The following is a 20,690-nucleotide window of genomic DNA, read 5'->3' on the forward strand; positions in this document are numbered from 1 at the left end:
AGAGAAATGTGAAAATGCTTTGCTTCTTATTACTGCAAGGCCCAAAGCGGAAAGGAAACCCCACGCCCAACTCTCAGTGATTTTTCCCCCTCAGTGGGAATCTGACATCACCGCCCCCCCCGCCCATCAGCTTGACCTCTTTAGGCCAGAGCACCTGTCATTCCAATGGGAATCCATAGCCATCTTCAGTGACCAGGATACACACACACACACACACACACACACACACACACACACACACACACACACCCCTGGCCAATACCCTCCTCCGTCTCCACCGTCTCCTTCATCACCCGTGGTCCTGCTTTATTCTCTTGGCTGTTCAGAAGCACTTTCTGATTATCTGACTCAATCCCACTCTCTGCACTTTCCATCTATTTTACTTTGTTTGTTCTCTTCAATAATGTCAGATTGCCCTCAGAAACCTGTAGACTCAGCAAATAAAATAAGCTGGTTGTGCCAGCATAAACTTAAAAACACACACACACACACCTGTAGGCTGAGAACAGGGCCGGAGAGGTAGATAAAATTCTCTCCCCACCTCCAAATGCTGCTCCACACAGATGCCTGAAATTCTACCCCTGGAATTTCAGATTAAGGCAAATAATTTTAAATGAGGCTTCCTGGCAGTCCATAAATCTCCCAACCTTGTATTGCAAAAGCTATGTTTATTTGAGGGGGAGTTGTGAGGGAAGTGATTATATCTCCTATCAGATTGGATCCAGGAAAAGCTATAACCAGCCGGCTGAAGGAGGGCTGTCAATCACGTATATTCCTTCAGGAAGAGCAGTTCATTCTTGTCTCCAAGGTGGGGGTAAGAAAGAAACACCAATTTACATAAACTTCTATTTATAAGGGTTCATTCAGATTTACTTTTTGTCCCACTTTTTCATATTTTTACTTTGATGTATGTTTATTACGTACATTATATATTAACACAATAACACAGGTAGGTATATAATTTATAAATAAATAGACATATATTGGGATTGGTGTTCAATTTTTTTTAATCTTCACCCAAAGATATGTTTTTATTGATTTTTTTTAAAGAGAGAGAGAGGAACATTGATCAGTTGCCTCCTGTATGCACCCCAACTGGGGTTTGAATCAGCAACCTAGGTATGTGCCCTGACCTGGAATTAAATCCTCAAATTTTTGGTGTACAGGACAATGCTCCAACCAACTAAGCCACCCAGCCAGGGCTGAGGTTCAATTTTTAAAAATTGATATAGGTGCCCTGTCAAATTAGTTTGGATGAAGCAGGACTGGAACAGACACTTGTACACTCATGCTCATTATCACAATCACCAAAAGGCAGGAACAACCCAAGTGCCCATTAGCATGTAAATAGGTCTTTAAAATGTGGTATATCCATTCAATGGAGTATTATTCAATCATTAAAAGGAATGAAGTTATCCCGGCCAAGTGGCTCTGTTGGTTGGAGCACAGTCCCATACACCAAAAGGTTGTGGGTTCGATTCCCGGTCAGGGCACATACCCAGGTTGCAGGTTTGATCCCTGATTGGGGCATTTACAGGGTGCAACCGATTAATGTTTCTCTCTCACATCGATGTTTCTCTCTCTCCCTTCTTCTTTCTCTAAAATCAATAAAAATATATCCTCGGGTAAGGATTAAAAAGGAATGAAGTTCCGATACATGTTACGACATGGATGAACCTGAGCCCCTCCCTCCGGCCAGGCAACACGGTGCTGAAAGGAAGCCTGTGGAGGGCTGCGGAGCTTAAGCAAGTTGCTTGACCTCTCTGTGCTTCGGTTTCTTCCTCCTCTGAGAAATCAGAGAAAAATGGATATTTCATATTAATTGATATTTAATATTGTGAAATTAAACTGGTTAATTCATGTGAAGTGCTGTGAACTGTGCCTGCTGCATAGTAAGCACCATCTAAGGGTTTGTATATCAGATTCACAATAATAGACATGCCGTCCAGCGCTCACTGGCTGCTGGGTGAGCATGCAAGAGGCAAGTACTGGGCAAGAGTTAACATTCGCTGCGAGCCCGTGATGTTGTACCAGTGTTGTGCTCACTCAGCTGTCCCCCAGCTGAGAGGCGGGAACTATCCAACCAGGTTTGCACAAAACTGGAAGCACAGTGTGTTCAAACGATTTGCCCAAAATCACATAGCTAGGTGGAAGTGACTGAGCCAGGATGCAAACTGGCTCCGCAGGACACCACACCAAGCCCCACTCTTTCCACTATCCTCTGCCAAGTTCCTGGTACCCCAATTACCAATGAGACAGAGGAGGGGTGCAGAGGGCTATGTCTCTGTCTTCAGCAGCTGGCTTGGAGGTTGGGGACACCTAAAGAATAGCACAGTTCTATGTACCTGCGAAAGGTTGCCCGTGGCCTCAGAAATTGTGGTACATGTCCCAGGGCACCCACTATTAGCTGTGTGACCACGGGAAGTCACTTCACCTCACTGTGCCTCACTTTCCTCATCTGTAAAGTGGGGATAGTAACTGTGTGGACATTAAAGGAAGCAACAAATCTAGAAATATCTAGCGAGGGGCCGGCATGTAGAGCATACCCAACCCCTAGTTACTAAATGTGACACAGCGAGATTATCTCCCATCACCAGGAGTAGGAGAGAGGGATAGAATGGGGCCTGGGGCTCAGAGCTCCCCACCTCGCATCTTGTCATTTCCTTCAGGAAGGGCCCCACCCCCACTGGGTACCTGTCAGGGAGGGAGTCCTGGGGGAGTTGGAGGTTCTCAGTCCCTACCCAGCAGCCTCCCCGCACTGCACACAAACACACCCCCTTCTACATAGCCCTCTGCAGGGAGGTTGCTCCACAGTGTGCTGTCCGACATTCTCCGGGGCAAGGCGGAGTCCACAGCTGTGGTCCAGCTGCAGAACCCAGCCCGGCCGGCTGGCCCCAGGCCAGAGACAGGAAGCCAGGAAGAGCTGGACATGCCTGCTGGCCGCTGGGGCAGGGTGGACGCCAGGGACTGGAGCCGGGCCAGGCCTGCTTAGTGCATTGTGTTGAAAGGACTGTACGGGAGAGCTGCGCAGGGTGACTGTCACCCTTGGTTGCCTAGAGGGCTCTGGGGGTAGGGTGAGGTAAGAGCACTGGGGTGGTAGTCTGAAAACCTGGGATTTAGTAGGATGTTGCCACTAACTCACTGTGTGACTTGCATTAGCCCCTTCTCTTGTTTTCCCATATGCGAAACTGGAAATACTTATTGAGCTCTTCATGGCAGATACAGTTCTAGGGAATACACGAGCAGGCAAGACAAAGTCCCCTCGCTCCTGAAGCTTTCATTCTACCAATAAACAAGCAGATGGGAAAAGTGATGAAAAGGTCTACAAAGAATAATTAAGTGGTGTGAAGGGACAGAGAGTGAGGGGTCTGGGATGGCCTCTCTGAGAAGGTGACATAAACAGAGAAAAGGAAAAGAGGAAGGGACCCACATGAATATCTAGGGGAAGCACATGCTGGGCAGGGAGAACAGTAAGTGCAAAGGCCCTGAGGCAAGCACGTGAGGCAAATTGAAAAAACAAACTCAGGAAGCAGCAGGGCTGGAAGGAAATGAGGGAAATAAAGGTCGAGGCTGATAGAGCCCAGCTCATAGAGCTTGGAGTCCATTGTAGGGGCTTTACATTTTACTCTGATCAGTTGACCCCAGGAAAGCTAGCCCTGATCTGAGGACAGAGCCCGCCTAGTGTTGTGGGGGGGGGGGGGGGGATAACTTCAACCTCTGATTATTTACCCTGGAGTCCTAGCCAGGCCCTTCAGGCATAGAGTAATGGGCCAGGGACTAAGGTGGGGTGTGTAAGGTCTAGAATGAGTGAGGCACTCAGGGCTCAGGTGTAAAACTTAAGGGAACATCAAAATATTCAATCATTAAGATAAACAGTATTTTCCTGCAATATATCTAAAAATCAAAATTAATACAAAAAAAAAAAAAAAAACCATGATGAACAAAATGCCAACATTTTAAATAAAGACAGGATCTAACCCTGAATTTGCGCTATCTAATGTCACTCACCTCACTCTAACCTCGACCCTGGTTCCAATAAAACTTTATTTATTAAAAAAACAGGTAGCTGACTGGCAGGGCTGTAATTTGCTGATTTCGTTTTTAAAAAATTTTGGGTTACAGTATTATGTATCTTGGCACCCTCTCAAATTTTGCCCCCCAGATGAGTGCCCCACTTACTTCACTTATCCCAGACCTTAGTCCTGGTCCTGGATAACAATGAAATGATTGGGTTCCACATGGATGGCCCCAATGTTCACCCCTCCTGAGGCTCAGAGAGGTGAAGGAACTTCCCCAAGAGCAGGGATCTGAACTGGAGACGGGGGCCAAGGTCCACCACCCCGCCATCACACCCTACCATGCTCTGCCCAGGAATGCTGATTTTAACGAGTGTTGATTTTTTAAAAACTTTTATTCAAGTGCAATCTTCACACACAAAAAGCTTAAATGTTCAATTTGCTGAATTTTCACAAACTGAGCACATTTGTATAACCAGCATGTGGGATTAAATTTAAAGCATATTTTACATTTCTAACAAACCAGACATATTAGTTTGTACTGGGCCAGATTCAGAGGACTTTGAGCTCAAGGAGGCGACTTGGGACAGTAAGGCTGGGGATCTGGGCCGATCCAGAGCGTAGGGTCTCCGGATAGAGACTGAGAAGGGGGTGGGGTGCAGCGCTAGGGTCTGTGGTTGGGGACGGGGCCCAGAGAGCCGGTGGGGGCTGCCCTGGAGACGACGTCCACAGCCGCGCTCCTCGCCCCGCTCCTGGAGGCGGGTGAGGCCCAGCCCCCGGGCCCAGGTGAGCCGGTGAGAAGGCACAGTCGCCAAGCCCCGGCCCGGGCGGGTCCCGGTGACTCAGCCCTTGCCAGGAAGGGGGAGTCCGCCCCGATCTCCAGAGCTCCCAGACGGCAGCCTGGCCGGGGCTGGCTCCCGGGGCGCCCGGCTAAGCCCCCGCAGCAGGCAGCCCGGCCCCGGGAGCTGGACCCCCTCCTCCCGGCCCGGGACCCACCCGGGCTCCCCACGGGGACTCGGGCCCGGGGGGCGGGAACTCGGCGGGCGCCGTGGGGGCCACGGCGATCTCGGCCGAGACGGCGCCTGGAGGACCTCCGAGCGCAGTAAGTAGCGGCCTCCGGGCCGGGGCCGTCCCCCACTCGGCCCCCTGCGCCCCAGCCCCCCGTTTCCGCGGGCCTAGGAGAGCTGGCCGGGCGCCGGCGCCTCCCCAATTGCTGGCTGGCCGGCGGGGCGGGGCGGGGAGTCCAGACGCGGCTCCGCGGCGGCGGGGTCCGGTGCGGCCGAGACGCTGTCACCCCACGGCCCGCGCGGCTCCACCCGGCGGGCCGCAGGGTCGGGGGACGCGGTCCCGGGGTCACGCCGAGGGTCCTTGAAGCCCCCGAATGCCTGGCAGCGGCGTCCCTCCTACCCCCACGGCCCCGAGGAAGGCCCGGCACACAGTCCCCAATGTGCCGCCCCTCTGTCCCCGCCTGCAAGGGCCCCTTTTCTCCCCGTGCCCCCCCGCACCCGCAGTTTGGAAGGCCGCGGATTCCAGTCCGCAGCGCAAACAAAGTGTGAACTCGGGAGAAGTTCTCTTTGCCTCCAAAGTCGGTTTTCTAACGCAAATTCCCACGCACAGCTGGCAGGGGTTGGGGGGGTTCGGGATGCTCGGAACTGCTAGGGGACTCGGAAGGAGACCTAGTCACTCACGGATTTCCCGGGGGGACAACCTCTGGGGGGTGAGCGCGACCGCTGTGAGCCCCCGACGCGGGGCGCCCGGCTTAGGACCCCGAGAGGGGCGGGGGGGGGGGCAAAGTGTGCCTGAGGAACTCAATCGCTCCCACCTTTGGGACAAGGAGATTTGGGGTTACACTTATTGAGACAATTAGCCCGAAGTGGCTGTGGTGTCCGCGTTTTGTGCCTCAGTTCCGCGGACTTTCCGCAGACTTCTGCAGAGTTTAGAACAGGCGGAGGAAGGGGAGCGCGCAGCCCCTCGCAGCGCCCCGGGGCGCTGGGTCAGGCGGGGGGGGGGGTGGAGATTTGGGGAGACTGGGGCCCAGCTCTGCCAGCGCGGAAGAAACGCGTGGAGGCAGCTTCCTGTGGGGGCTCGGGCCGCGGCGCCCCGCGGACAGGCGCGTCCGGCCCTGGCGGCGCCGAGCCCCGCGCGGGGGAAGGGACGCGGCGGTGGTGGGGGGCGGGCGGGGGGCGGGGAGCGCGGGGAACAAGAGGAGGGGGCGGGGAGAGGGGGGGCGGGGAGAGGGGGCGGGGGAGGAAGGCGGGCGCGAGGCAAGCAGGGAAGGAGGGAGGGGGCTGGAGGGAGTGGAGGAAGCAGGCCGGGGGCGCGGGGCTGGAGCTGGCGCCGAAATGGGAGAGCGGCGGGAGTGAGGGGGAGGGAGCTGCGTGGCCCCTCGGCGGGGGCGCCCTGGGCAGGCGCGTATGGCAGGCCCCGCGCCGTGATCCCGGAGGGGCGAGAAAGGAGCGCGCAGTTTGCACGAGTAAGTTAGTCGGGGGCCGAACTGGAACCCGGGAGGCGCCCGCCTGCAGCCGGATCGTCCCTGCCAGTTCCCCTTTCCCCGCACGCACGGGGTGGGGGGAAGGTCGGCCCCACCCGCTGAGCCCTGTTCTCCGCAGGTCCCGGGCCGATGTCCCAGGTGAGTGGCCAGCACCCTCCTCACTGCGACGCGCCCCATGAAGCCCCCAGCGCAGCCCCCGGCCCAGGTACGACCCCGGGTGCAGAGGGAGGCTGGACGGGAGCGGGTAGGGTGGCTCCGGGCTGGGGGTGTTAATTCTCCCCCCTCCTCCCGGAGACACGAGGAGACTGTGTCGGGGAGCGTGGTGGAGGTGGGGGCGAGGGGTCTGGCTATCCGGGCGGGGGTCCAAAGAGTGGAGCGCCGAGGTGATGGGGGCAGGGCCCCAGCGCCGGCGGCGACGGTGCCAAGTTGGCTCTAATTCCCCTCCCTCCCAACACCAGACACACACACACGCACACGCACACACGACGCAGTCCGCCTGTCCGTCTGGGATTTGTGTCCCAACCGTTTCTTCCCAGTGTGTAAATATTTATGGGGGCCTCCGGCGGGGGTGGGGGTGTCTGAGCCTTTCTCCCCTTCCCTTCCCCCAACCCAACCAGAGCCCAACGCTTCCCGAAAACTTTTGTCTGCCTAAACCGGCCACAGGACCCGGCCCCTCCCCTTCTTGCCCTCGGCCTCGCTCCCCTTCCTCCCCACGGGGCCTGACCAGTCCCCGCCGCTCCCGCTCCTGCCCTGCTAGCACGCGGGGGCAACGCGACTCAACCGCACACACACACCCCTTTCTCTAGCTCACAGGGTCTGTCACCTCCCCAGGGCTCCTGCAGCAGCCTCCCTACCCACGGAGGGTTGGTGAGTCCCGGAGGGTGGGAGCAGGGGCCGTGGCCCTCAGTCCCCCTCGTGGTGCGGAAGGGAGCGGAGGCTCGCTGTGGAACACAGGGTAGGAGAAGTCGGGAACCTGGGGGATTTGTTCATGGCGGAGGGCTGGCCGCAGGAATATAGGCCCCGATTTCACAACTTTAATTCCAGCTCTATGTGAGTCTAATTCGTTTGCCTTTTTCTCACCCCTCCCCCCCCTTCTCTCCCCTCTGAGCCTCTGAGTAATGACGGTCTGGTCCTGGACCTCTGACACAACTCCCTGCATGGCCTTGGACAAGTTCCTTCCCCACTCTGGCCTCAGTCTCCACATCCACCCACAGAGGCTGGTTTGCCTGTTTGGAGAGGCTTGTCTCAGCTCCCAGGTCTGCCTAGTGAGGTCGATGGCACTCTGGGCACCTGGGGCTATGGAGGTGGGAGGGGGGTCTCCTAAAGCAGAGCGAGGACTAGTGGGAGATTTCTGGCCAGGGGCCAGCACATGAATGACACTAATGTGTCTGCTGCTCACCCCCACTAATCCGCAGATTCCCTCCTCTCCGTGGGCCCCTGGAGCAGGGGCTTCTGGCTAATAAGCGCCTCCAAGAATTGGGCTCCTTCAGCCTGGAGGGAGCCAGAGGCAGGGGCTGGGAAGGCTTGCGCGGCATCTGGGAACCTTCTCTCTCCTCTCAGCTTCCCTCCTCTCTCAGCCCCCTGCTCCTCTTCTGTCCTCTCCCCTGCTTTCTTCCTCGGCTTATCTGTTTTCTCTGCTCCCTCCTCCAGTGCCTCTTTCCAAGATCCTCTCCCTGTGGGACCCATTCTCAGTCCCAAAGGGAAAGGAGGGACTAAATGTGCTGGGCAGGGGACGTGGGTCGGTGGACCCCTGGGAGGGTTAAACCCTGGGCTGTAACTTGAGGCCCCCAGCACCCCGGGGAGCCCCCTCCCCAGGCTGGGCTGAGCCAGACAATGTGGCTTTCATAGGAGGAGGCCTGGCTCTGCCACCTTGAGAGAATGAGGCTGCTGCCCAGGAAGCCCAAACCGCAGGAGACCCAGCCAAAACCCCACAGACGCCTGGATCCGAGACCAGAATCCCCCACGCTCCCTGCTGAGCCCTGATGGCACAGCAAGGCCACGGTGCTGCTCCCCCCCCCCCCCAGGGGTCCTGCTGTCAGGACAGCCAGGGAACCAGTCAGCCCCTCCCTCAGCAAGTAAGATGAAAATAGGGTGAAGGGGACTCAGGGCAGCTCTGACTGGGGCAGGTGGCCAAGCCCCCACACCCTTGGCACCCCCAGTGGCCTCTCCCCACCCACCCCCAGAGAGCCCCGAAGCCTGGCTCCGTAACCCACAGCAGATTTCTGCCCAGCACTGGGGCGTCACATTCCTGCTCTTGGTTCCAAATTGAATTTCCTGGGGAATTGGAGCCTTCGGACCTAAATAAAACCAACCCAACCCAGCCCAACTGGCCAGCTCAAGCCCTCTCCAGTCCTCAGCCTCATAGCCTAGGACTGTGACCAGTGTGTCACAACTGTATATCAAGAGAGCCCACATTCTTGCCTTCTTGGAGTTCAGAGCCAGGTGCCACCCCCAATCCTCACCATCTCATTCTCGCTCCTTCCCTGACCTGGGCCATTCCAAGCTCCAGAGCTCATTCCTCACTAACAGACATCTGCTGAGGACCCACGGAGGTGCAGAGATGAACGCTGACACTGCCCCAAACGAGTGAGCCAGGGAGGTGGCAGCGTGGTTGAGGAGCCAGGACTTCACTACCGAGTTATAATAAACAATAAGGGGTACTGAGTGCTAAGTTAAGAGGCCACTCAGGGGGGGACAGTTGGCTGGGGGGTGGTCAGGGAAGGCTCTCTAGAGGAAGAGGTAAAGTTGGAGCTGAGTTATGAAGGATGGGTTGGATTGGGGAGTGGGAGAAGGGAGGGGTAGGACCTCCTGGTCAAAAGGAACAATCTAAGCATGGGTGGATTGGTCAGAAGGCCTGGGGCCAGGTCAGTCTGCCTGTAACATGCGGTCCTTGTCCATGAATTAGGCTGAAGATCTAGACTGAAGCCTTGAATATCAGGCCAGGGAGAGACTGGAGTATGGGGTTCCAGTCACCACTTTCTGAGCAGATCAGATCCCGGCCCTCTCTTTATAGAGATGATCAGAGCTCCAAGGGATAAGCCCAGACCCACTGTCCACAAAGTCAATGGAGAAGGCTGGGTGTGAGGGATCAGGCACTAGAGCTGATCACTGTGGTCACTTTCCAGCCTTGGAGCAAACCCAGCCCACCTGGAAGGCCGCCCCATTTCTTTCAATCCAGGAGTACCCCTCAACTTGGTAGACAGCAGGAAGAGGGAGCCCACAGGGTCCCTGCTGAGATTGTGGGTCTCTCACCCTACCTTCCTGGGCTGATAGATTTAAACATGATTTTTTCACTCTCTTCTGGGCTGTGTTTCCGGAGCTTGGGGCATTGACCAGCATCTTGTCCTGTGTTAGCCGTGAAAGTATGTCGAGGCAAAGAGCTGTAGCCTTTCTGTATTTCCCGCTTGCAGATGGGGACCCTTGAGAGAGGTGCAGGGCTGGGGCTTCTGCTCAGAAATGCCACCAGCACATGTGGCCCTTTGTGCACATTAGAAAAGGTGGTCCTCTGGCCAGATACAGCAGGTATGCAGCTGGCTGAGCCGATGGCACCTCCAGGAGGTCAGGCCACAAAGAAGGTCTTCAGTCCCACCCCTGCCCCGCTTGCAGGTGCCTTTATGCAGAACATGAATTGCAATCCACATGGGGGCCCTTGGCCTTTGCTGGCCACCCTTTCCTCCAGCCCACTCTGCTGAGGGATGGGGGCATCTACCCTCTAGGGGGCATCCCTCTGGGCACTTTTCCTCACAGATATTCTCCCCTCGGCGGCTGGACAGCAGGGTCCCATGGTCATGAGAAGGAAAACTGGGCTCTTTACACCTCTTGATGGTTGAGCACTTGGGCTCTGCTTCGTGTCTGGCTGTTTTGCTCCATGTGCCCTGGCAAGAGCTGTTCTTGGTCTAGCATCTTGGCAGTGGGCCCTCTGGGCAGCATCTCACTTGCAGATCAGGTCTTCCCACCACTTCTGTTCCTTCTCATTCTGCTCGCAGGTCTCTGGGCATCCCGCACAGTTTGCTCTCCTGCCCTCAGTGTGGCTCCCTCGGGTAGCTGCTGAGTTCCCTCCGCTGCCCCTCCTGAGCCCAGGACATGCTGTCCCTTTGTGTTTCCAGGTCAATATGCCTGAACTGGATTCCCTTTCCTGGTTCCCTTCTGAGAGGCCTGGTGCTCCCCCTAGAATTCGGGTCATAGTCTGTGCTCTCTATAATCCCCTGTTCCCACCAGATTTGAGGTCACCAGCCCTCTAGGTGACTGTTAGAGACTGCCCAGAGAGTGGTGACATGGAGAGAGGAAAGCAGAGATGGGGACCAGACTCCCTAACCCCTCTTTCTCACCTTCCTCCCTCTCCAACCCTGGCAGCCCAGAGAGCTACAATCTGGCTCCTTCTATTGCAGGACTGACAGGGTTACCTGCATGTACCCTGTGACCTCAGGAGAAAGCCTAGGAAGCGGCCACCAGGCCCCAGCAATCCTTCTTGGTGTACCGGCCTCAGTATTGCAACATGCTGTCATTTCCCTCATTCCTGCTGCAGCTTTTCACCTTGGGGCCTTGGTTCCTGCTGTTCCTCTTGAAATGGCCTTTTCTGCTTCTTCGCTGACTTACTATTCAAGATCCAGTGTGGGCACTGCCTCCTCCAGTAGCATCCTAGTGCACGCGCATTTGCGCACACACCTGAAATAAGTGTCCATTTTCTGTGCTTCCACATTTCCTCAAGATCTTCCTACTGTCACTCTCAACCCTTAGTGTGTGACTACCCCCCACTCCACCCTGAAGAAGAAGAACTGAAGCAATGACCTGTCTTTCTCATTTGGTCTACCCAGTGCTTGACATACAACAGGTGCATTGTAGCTACTTAATAAATGTTAAACCGACCAGCACAGAGAGAAGGAAGGAAGGAGGGAGGGCGGGGAGGGGATTGAGTGGGTGGGTGGAAGTGTTCCTGAGTGGCCCTGCAGGCCAGGACACTGCTGAGCATTTCATTACTGTCTGAAACCCTGAGAGATAAGTGTTAAGAACCTCCTTTACACATAAGGTGACTCAAGTCCCGGGAACTTGCCCAAGCTGGTAACTGGCGAAAACCAGTGCTCTCTGGCCTTTTCATATCACCACACGGGAGATTCGGTGCTCCCAGTTCAGGGCCAGAAGCTGGAGCTGGGCAGGCCCCCTTCTTTCCAGGGAATTAGGACCGAAACCCTGAGCACTCCCATTCACACACAACCTGGGGTCTTAGCCCTAAAAGTTTTGTCTGAGCTGCTGCAGACCGGCTCAGGGTTCGAGAGGCACCATCTAGCAGGCAGCATCGCTCCTCCCTGGTGTCATCGCCATTCGCCTTCCCCCGAGCCCAGTTTGTGATCATCCAAAAGCCATTTGACTTCTCTCTCCTTAACCTACGTGGTGATGGGCTCTCAACAGTCCCAAAGAGTGGATAGGGCTAGAGAACCCACCCTGTGTCCATGGAGCAGCAGTGAGCACCATGAAGTGTCTGTCCCCAACACAGAACTCTGGAGTCCTCCAGAAGTCGCAGGAGCCCAAGCCCCTTTCGCTTCTGGGCCCTGGCTCCCATCTCCAGGCAGAGCCCATGGTTCTCCCCGGGCAAGAGTGAGCATGTCTGCTCGGCCTGCTGCTCCTAATGCTACCCACTTGGGGCTCCCGAGGCCTCTGTGCCCCTCGTCATGAAAGACCAGGGTCTTTGAAACAGGATTGCTCAGGGTCTCTGAGAATCAGAAGCCATAGAGGGATGCTCAGAGCCCAGGGAGGCAGCTGAGCTCCTGGATTGTCCTCTCCCCTCAAGATGTTCCTGTCCCCCAGGCCCGCATGCCCAACTTTAATTATCTCCCTCCTCTCTTTCCCCCCAATTTGGAGAAAGAGCAGTACCCCATATGTGAGCCCCTCTGTTCTTCATCTTTGATTTCTTTCCAAGACTAGACTTTGCCTATCTCTCTGTCCCTCAGGTGCCTCTCTCGGTCTCTGTGTCCTGTGTTCGAATGGCTGTGGATAGTTTACTCTCTGGGTTTCACCTCCTTTGCCCTCCATCTTTGTCTCTCTCCCCAAGTCCCTTTCCTCTCTCCAAGTCCCTCTCCTCTCCCCTCCCCATGCTCTTTTGGTCTCTGTGTCCCTCTGAATCTCTTGTTTCTATGTCCTCCTGCTCCCAATATGGCATGCGGAGCACCCTCTGGAGGCCCCGTCATTCCAGCTGCACAGCCTGAGGCCCGATGAGAGGCCCGGACAGCGCCCTGCACCCTGTAATTGGCCAGTCTGGCCCTTGGGCCCGTGACCCCTGCCTTCACCCTCCTGCTCCCTACCTCCACTCAGGCCTTCCCACACCCTGTGACTGCCAGTGTGGGAACTGGGGCCCTTTCCTGCTTCCCTCTTTCACCGCCCATCCCCCTAACCCTTTCCCCCTGGGCCCAGGGGGCCGCGTCCTGCCTTGGGGAGCAGGGAGCTGTGGGTTTGGAGGTGGCTCCCTTCCTTCCTTCCGCCCACCGTGCGGAGGGCCGAGCCGGTCACTGTAATTACGTGTGGCTGCGGTCCACCTCTTCCCAGCACGCTCATCTGCCTGTCTCTCCTCCTGCCTGTGGCCCTCCGCCCAGGCCTCAGCTTTACCCTCACCCAGGTTTTCCCTCACTCTCTCGCTGTCACCCTCTCTCTCACCCAATTTCTCACTGTCTGTCTCCCTCTCACTCTGCCTGCATCGAGCTCCCTTCCCCTTCGCCTCTGCCCCGTTTCTATCTCTCTCCATCGCTATTCCCATTTTGCTGCTGAGTCTCCTTCCCATCCCAGGCTGCCTGTCACCGGGTTCTGGGCCTCTCCCCTTCTGTGCCCGATCCCCCGCCTTCTGGTGCTCTCTCTCTCTCACTGCTTCTACCTGTCGCTGTCCCTTTGATTCTTTCTCTCTCCCTGTCACTCTTGGTGCCTGTCCCTATCTCTCCATCACTGACCACCTGTCTGTTCCCTCCTGCATCCCTTCCTCTCTTGACACCACACGCACATGCATGCACACACGTGCACAGACACACGCGTGCACACACACACCCTTGCTTACTCATGTGCTGTGGTTTGGAGTCTATTTTGGAGTCTGGCACTGTTGCCAGGTAGGGTTAGGGCTGGGTAATTGTACAAAGAGACCAAGAACCTAGGGCTCAGGGCAACCTGGGCTGCAGGAAGGGGACCAGGGCTGGGCAAGCAGGAGGGCACCAGGGGCACACCTTGCCTGTCTGCTTTTTTCCTAGCCCAGACCCCCCTTCTGCCTGGGCTGGAGGCAGGAACAGGATCCACTCACCCTGTGGAGGCAGTGCTAGAAGAGGGCTCCCTGGAGGAGGAAGCACCCCCCATGCCCCAAGGCAATGGCCCTGGGGCCCCCCAGGCCCTGGACAGCACTGACCTCGATGTCCCCACAGAAGCTGTGACACGTGAGTCCTAGGGGGCCAGGGGATTGGGGTGGCAACATGTAGGGGTTGCACTGGGGAATCCAGTCTAGACGGGCTGCAGAAATGCAGTGTGTGCTCTCGGGAACCTAGCACAGGGCCAGGACCTTAAGGGGTGGGCAGCGGAGAGGTGTCGGACACTGTCAGTGTCCTTTCTGTCTCGGAAGAAGATCTCCATGTACAAAATGATGAGTATAAAATTAATTCAAAATGAGTGTGCACAGGCTCCAGGCCATATGGGTCAGGACAAGAGACTGTGAGGCTATATGGGAAGAGCCACCCTCCTCTTGGGAAGAGAGCAGGGGACCAGGGACAGGGAGCCAGAGTCCAACACAGCACCATCCTTCAGGGTATCCAGGGCAAAAGGAAGGAGAGAAGCCTCCAGTTGATCTGGGCAGAAAGGAGCAAAATTCAGCTCCATTCCCAGGCATGGCTCCACATCTCCAAGGAGTCCCTGGGAGGGAGAGAATTCTCCACCTACACCCTCAAAAGCAGGGGAAGGGCCAACCAGAATTGTTTTGTAACTACTAATAAGATCCCCAAATCTGTAGCCACAGTTGCACTTTCCAACTTTCTTTCCCTGACTGATCCCACGTGCTCTCCAGTCAGCCTGCAGTGAGGCAGCTCAGCTACTGCCAAGCCCATTTTACAGATGAGGAAACTGAGGCACAGAGAACCACTCACCCTGGATACAAGCTGGGGGACTTGGGCCTCCTGACCCAGTGTACTTTCCTCTGCCTGCCCAAGTGGCACGCTGAGCGGGAGCCGCCTTCAGGCAGGGCATCTGGGGCAAAGTTGGACTCCCTGGAAGACAGGGTTACTAAATCCTGCTAGAGCGCTGCTCTCAGCCTCCTCCAAACATGCTCACCAGCGGAACTGAGAGAAAGAGGTCAGTGCAGTGGCCATATAGGAGGGGGCCTGGGAGGGAGTTGGACAGTCACTCCTGTGTCTATGGGCCCTGAGTGTTTGCTCTGTGACTCAGTCCCCATGGTCACTCCACGGCTATGGCCACAGGCAAGCTCTGTGTCTGCCCATACCCCCCAGGGCCCTCAGCTCACCACACATGCCCGCCCTCTGGTTACTGTGCCATGTTTAGGCAGCAGGGCAGAGAGCGCCGAGGCTGGCCAAAGATTTGGCTCAGTCACCCCCATGGGGCCTAGAGGTGGGGGCATGATGATTCAGGCCTGGCCACTTCCCATGGCCTTACCCCTGTTTACCCAGATGCAGGCACCAGCCTTGCCTCAGGGCGACAGTCTTCCAGCATGGAGCCTCTCCCGAGCTCTGTCTTCCATCTCCCCCCTGACTCCCCACCTTACCCTTTGCTCCTTTCTCCCAGTTTCCATCCCCTCCCTTTCCTAGCTGTGGAATCTTGGCAATATTTATTCTCCAAGGCCTCAGTTTTATCATCTGTGAAATGGGGCTAATAATAGATCTCTCCTGATACTCGAAGACATTACTACACATGGAGCGCTTAGCACTGTGTCTGGCACCAGTAACAGCTCAAAGCATGTAAACTACTAGTTATGAGCATAGTGATGTGACAGTAACAGGTTGTTCCCTAGTCCCTTGTCTTCCAGCCTGTGCCCCCTCCTTGCTTCTCTGGCCTCTGAGCCTCAGCTTTTGGCCTCCAGGCTGGTCCACCTCTGACACTAGCTATGGACCCTGGACAAGTTACTATGCCTCTTTGGGACTCAGTTTCGTAGCCTGTAAAGGAAGGTACAGTGCCGTAGCGATACCAAGAGGACCCAGTGAGAGAATAGTGAGCAGGTCAAGGGTTTAAACTAGCCGCTGGCAAGCAGTAAACGCTCAGTGGTACGACTGCTCCCATTCCCAGGAGCCCCAGCCCCTCGGACTTGGTGCTGAGGCTGCTGTCCCTTCTCCTCAGTCTCCCTGCACCCCTCCCCCATCCCCTCCTACCACTGGTCAAATACAGAGGCCAGGCCTGGAGGGAGTTGGGGAGCCAGACCCCAGTACCCGAGAGATGGAAGTGCCTCATGTTTACAGAGGTCCTCAGGACCCAGGGGTCCTGCCCTGAGCAGCTGAAAGGTCCCAGTGCCTGTGTCCCCTTCTCAGTTCCCTCCCCTGTGCACACACATCTGCCCTCATGTCCTGTGAACAGAACTGTGCCTCTCAAGTGAGCAGACCTGAGTGAGGTGAGGGAAAGACTGGTGTTTGGGGGGATCTCCAGGGCCAGCTTCCCTGCACCTCACCGATAAAGCTGAAGTCTAGCCCCTCAGCCTGGGATGGGGATTTGGGGTGGTTCCTGGCCTCAGGAGTCTCCCCGCTGGCTTCCTTATTCCCTCTTCTCTCCCTCCTCACCCAGACCCCAAGGGCCCCTCAGCAAACTCCTGCCAGCCTCCCCACAGAGGCTGCGGGGGCAGGGGCGTGGAGGAGCAGGAGACAGAGGGGCTGCTGTGAGGAGCCCCCGGATTCCAGACCAGGCATTCATCTCCAAACAGCTGTTTCTAATAACTCACCCAGCACACGAAGGGCAAAAACAGCTGGGGGCTTGGCAGAGGCTGAGGTGAAGGTTAACTGCTTCACTGCTGTCCTCCCCACCCAGCCAAACTGTCCCTGTCCCTCCCCCCAACCACCACCACTCTTGCCAAAATCCCAGGACCCCAAGAGCAGGAGAATGGAGTTTATGTGGGGTAAGAAGGTGGGGTCCAGGGCTCCGAGCCCCTCTTGCACCTCTGTCTTTTCTGGAATGAGCACTGGCTTTCGAGTCAGGAGCCTGGCTCAACCCTGCTGCTATTTCATGGTGTGCCTCTGGGCAAGTCTGTTCTGCTCTCTGGGCCTCAGTTTCCACATTTGCAAGATATAGATGAGGCTGCTGAACTGTGGTGTATGTGAGAACAGAGCAGGCAGGAATAGATCAGTGCTCCGGGAGGCTGGGCAGCCCCCCACCTTGCCCCCAACCCCTTTCTTGTCATCTCTCCAGGCCAGCCTCAGGGGAACCCCTTGGGCTGCACCCCACTACTGGCGAATGGCTCTGGCCACCCCTCGGAGCTGGGCGGCGCCAGGCGGGCGGGGAATGGTGCCCTGGGTGGCCCCAAGGCCCACCGGAAGTTGCAAGCTCACCCATCTCTCGCCAGCCAGGGAAGCAAGAAGAGCAAGGGCAGCACCAAATCTGCTGCCTCCCAGATCCCTCTCCAGGCACAGGAGGGTGAGTACCTCCCTCTCCCTCCAAGGGGCCTCCAAAGTGGGGTTCCTCCAGGCATGATCCAGGGACCAGCAGCAGTGTCTCCATCAGCCTTCTGGTGCCGTCCTGGCTCCATGCCGGGCCCACCGGATCTGAACCTCTGGGTGGGGCAGGAGCCTGGGTTTAACAAGCCCTCCAGGGAGTCTGATGCAAGACTCAAATCTGAACACTTTGTGAAGGTCCTTGGATAAACTGAGGCATATCTGTCTTCTCAGGCCAATCCCTTCCCACCCCTGCTCTCCCATAGTTTCTGTAACTAGGAACAGAGCCATCTGGCCTGCTTCAGCTTAAGCCATCTCATCTCTGGAAACAGAAATTTTCCTCGAGGAGTGGACCATCTGTTTGGTGAGAGCAGACAGAACACCTAGAAGGATAAATGATGCACCATCAGATGCTTAACTGGGGGTGGGGCAGGGGCTGCAAGGTGCAGTGGGACATCAGGGGACCCAGATATACCAGCCATTGTTCCTACAAAGGTCCTCTGCAGGGCCACGCTGGGCAAGCAGCTCCCCTTACCCGACTGGGCATCAATTCAGCATGGGTCCCAGCTGCCTGTAGCTCAGTGGTGCTTGACCTTTACCCCAGGATTTTTAAGTGATTCCTGTCCCTGTTGGGGGACTCTGGCCTGGTTCTCTGCAAACAGGATTCAGTGCACATATTTGCACATAATGTATTCATAAACCTTCCCACCTCGCCCAGTTAATTTATGAAAGAAGTATTCATTCATTAGAGTGCAGTGGGCATTGCTATGAGCCAGACACTGTGCTATGTGCTGAGTACCCAGTCCATGGCCTCATGAAGCTCTCATGAGAGAGACACAGCAGGGAATCACCATATGGTGTAATAAATACAGTGATGAAGCCACACACAAGGGATTATGAGAACACAAGGGACACCCATTCCAGCCCAGAAAGCCAAGGAGGGGAGTCTAGGAGGTCTCTGGAGTTCAGCAAGCCTTCAAGGTTGAGTAAGAGGATCTAGCCAAGGGAGCATTAGCATAGAGGTGAGAAATGGCTAGTGTAGCTTGATATGAACTTTAAGGTGAGGAATGGTGGGAGGTGAGGCTCCAGGCCTGGAAGGGCTCATAAAGTGGGGGATGCCTTGTAAACTGTGTGCTTGTGCTGGTGGACTTAGACTTTATCTAGAGAGCAATAGGGAGCCATTGAGGGTTTTAAACCAGGTGGTGACTTCATTAGATTTGCTTTGGAAGAGCACTCCCTTATCCAGTTTGCAGATAGATTGCAGGGGCTTCTGCTGTACCAGACCTTACTCCCTCCACACAGGGAAGGGCCGGGGGAGTCAGACCTTCCATGGCCCTGTGAGACTCCCACAGGACCAGCAGCCTGTGCCAGGGCCCACCTACTCAGGGGAACTGGACACTCTGCCCCTTGACCTGGCCCCTGGCAGGAGTGCCAGCTCAGCATCCTGGCAGCATACTGAGCACTTCCAAGTGTGGACACCAGAGCCAGGTTTGAGTCCCAGCTCTGCCACTTACCAGCTGGGTGGCCAAGGGCAGGCTCCTCCATTAATTCACTTACTGTTTATTTACTCAGCACCTACAATGTGTCGGCACTCTTCTAGGGACTCGTAATGTGTCAGTGACCAAAGCAGATGAAGATGCCTACCCCTGTGGAGCTCGCATTCTAATGGAAGGAAAAGCTGTATAGTGCAGTGGAAAATGACAAGTCCTATTGGGGACAGGCGAAGGGGGCTAGGGCAAGGGGGTGGGGGTTCTGGGGTGGGGCAGGCAGGCTGCATTTTGAAAGACAGTGGCATTTGGGCAATGAAAGAGGGGAGGGAGTGAGCACCAGCATTTAACTGAGGCCAGAGCATTCCAGGTTGGGGGCGAGGTAGGGGAGTGGTGCCTCTGTGAAGAGGAGCAGCCTGTGTGGCCACAGCAGTGGTACAGGGGGACAGAGTGAGGGCAGAATAGATCACAAGGAGCCATGAGGGCCACTCTGAGCTTTTTAGCTTTTACTCTCCACGAGGTAGAAGCCACTGGAGGTTCTGAGCACAGGAGGGCCAGACTTCCACCAAAGTTTTCCAAGGGGCCCTGCTGTGTGGGGTGTAGATGGCTGGAGCGGGAGTCAAAGGAGAGGAGTGCAAAGGCACTGAGGAGGCAGTTGCCCTGGCAGAGATTAGCAACTGGGAGGATTCTGGCTCCCCTGAAGTGACTTCTCTGCCTCAGTTTCTTGACCTGTAGAGTGGGGCTAATAGTAGCCCCAACTCATGGAGTTGTTCCAAGTTTAAATGAGTTTATTTCAAGCCCAGCGCATAGAACAGGGCCTGGAACATATCATCACTCCGAGTTCCTTAAATAAACGACTAAGGAGGGTTAAGTCAGGGATCCAGGCTGTCTGATTGAACCCTCACCCTGCAACTTACCAGGTAGGTGCTTGTAAGCCTCTCTCGGTGCCTAAGTAGGGCTCCTCACAGTCCCCCTTCGCGAAGCTACGGGTTGCAGAGCTTCATTGCTGAGCCCTGAGTGAGCGCGCTGCGGCTGGGTCCCCGCCCGGGCCACCTCACCCGCCCCCCCCCCCCCCCCCCGCAGACTGCTGCGTCCACTGCATCTTGTCCTGCCTGTTCTGCGAGTTCCTGACGCTGTGCAACATCGTCCTGGACTGCGCCACGTGCGGCTCCTGCAGCTCCGAGGACTCGTGCCTCTGCTGCTGCTGCTGCGGCTCCGGGGAGTGCGCCGACTGCGACCTGCCGTGCGACCTGGACTGCGGCATCCTGGACGCCTGCTGCGAGTCCGCCGACTGCCTGGAGATCTGCATGGAGTGCTGCGGGCTCTGCTTCTCCTCCTGACCCGCGACCCCGCAGGGCCGTCCGAGGGGCGCGGCCCCCCGGCTGCCGCGCCGAGCTCGATCGGCCCCCTCCCCCCGGCCTCGCTCCTGCACCCAGTGACCTCTCAGAACCCCAGCCCGCGAGGAGGGGGCGCCCCGGGAGCTGGGCCCCTGTGCCGAGAGCCGGTCCTCCGCACCCCGCCCTGGTGGGGGAGGGTTGGGGTGGACCCGCCCCCGGGCCGCGGATACTGTGAAAGTCGGGGGAGGGGGAGGGGCGGGGGAGGGGGGAGGGGCCGACCCCGCTCTACCTCGCTCGGCCCCGCGCCCCCTCCCGCCGCCGCCCAGGCCCTCGCACAGCAAACTGTGAAAAGAGGCAGCCCACCGGCCCTCGGCCAGGCCCCTCCCTGCTCTCCTTTCCTGGGCTTTTTTTTTTTTGGGGGGGGGGTGCTGACCCATACAGTGACCCCAGCGAGCAAGGCTGGGCTTGGACCTGGGGCAGGGCGGGAGGGGGACCGGCATAGAAAAGACTGGAAGGGGAGAGGGAGGGAATGGAGGGAGGGTCCGTTCTGTTTGTTGCTGTAAATAAAGGTATTTGTTCATCTCAGATTTCCTCGGGACTCTCAGCAAAGACCACGATTCTGAAAAGTACTCCCCAGAACCCCCTGCGAAGCACCCAAATAGTTGATGCTCCCCCGCCCTCCGGGGGCATTTCCTTTTTCTCTCCCGCATTCATGCTTCTCAGTAAGGGGAGGAAGGAAGGGGGTACCAACTCCCCAC

General features: G+C 56.8%; 1 protein-coding gene across 2 annotated transcripts; it reads left to right on the forward strand.

Annotated features, from left to right (window-relative positions):
- Nucleotides 1-5,045: 5,045 nt before the first annotated feature.
- On the forward strand, nucleotides 5,046-20,178 carry MDFI (MyoD family inhibitor). Of its 2 annotated transcripts, none has more exons than XM_087817390.1 (5): nucleotides 5,046-5,118; nucleotides 6,626-6,712; nucleotides 13,731-13,910; nucleotides 16,867-17,091; nucleotides 19,679-20,178. In XM_087817390.1, exons 2-5 carry the CDS (start codon nucleotides 6,637-6,639, stop codon nucleotides 19,933-19,935), a joined length of 738 nt encoding a protein of 245 aa, XP_087673516.1. In that variant the 5' UTR covers nucleotides 5,046-5,118; nucleotides 6,626-6,636; the 3' UTR covers nucleotides 19,936-20,178. The 2 variants fall into 2 exon arrangements, with proteins under 2 accessions (XP_087673516.1, XP_016068311.1); XM_016212825.2 differs by lacking the exon at nucleotides 5,046-5,118 and adding an exon at nucleotides 6,433-6,489.
- The last annotated feature ends 512 nt before the right edge of the window (nucleotides 20,179-20,690 follow it).

This window comes from Miniopterus natalensis, chromosome 5 (genome assembly GCF_054644295.1).
Source record: "Miniopterus natalensis isolate mMinNat1 chromosome 5, mMinNat1.hap1, whole genome shotgun sequence".
Taxonomy (NCBI): Eukaryota; Metazoa; Chordata; class Mammalia; order Chiroptera; family Miniopteridae; genus Miniopterus; species Miniopterus natalensis.

What these genes read in the sequence shown, in the direction of transcription:
- MDFI (XM_087817390.1), top strand. Translation starts at nt 6,637, where the DNA reads ATGTCCCAGGTGAGTGGCCAGCACCCTCCTCACTGCGACGCGCCCCAT. An exon ending in CAGCGCAGCCCCCGGCCCAG is followed by an intron (nt 6,713 to 13,730) that starts GTACGACCCCGG and finishes CTTTTTTCCTAG; the next exon opens with CCCAGACCCCCCTTCTGCCT. An exon ending in CCCCACAGAAGCTGTGACAC is followed by an intron (nt 13,911 to 16,866) that starts GTGAGTCCTAGG and finishes TCATCTCTCCAG; the next exon opens with GCCAGCCTCAGGGGAACCCC.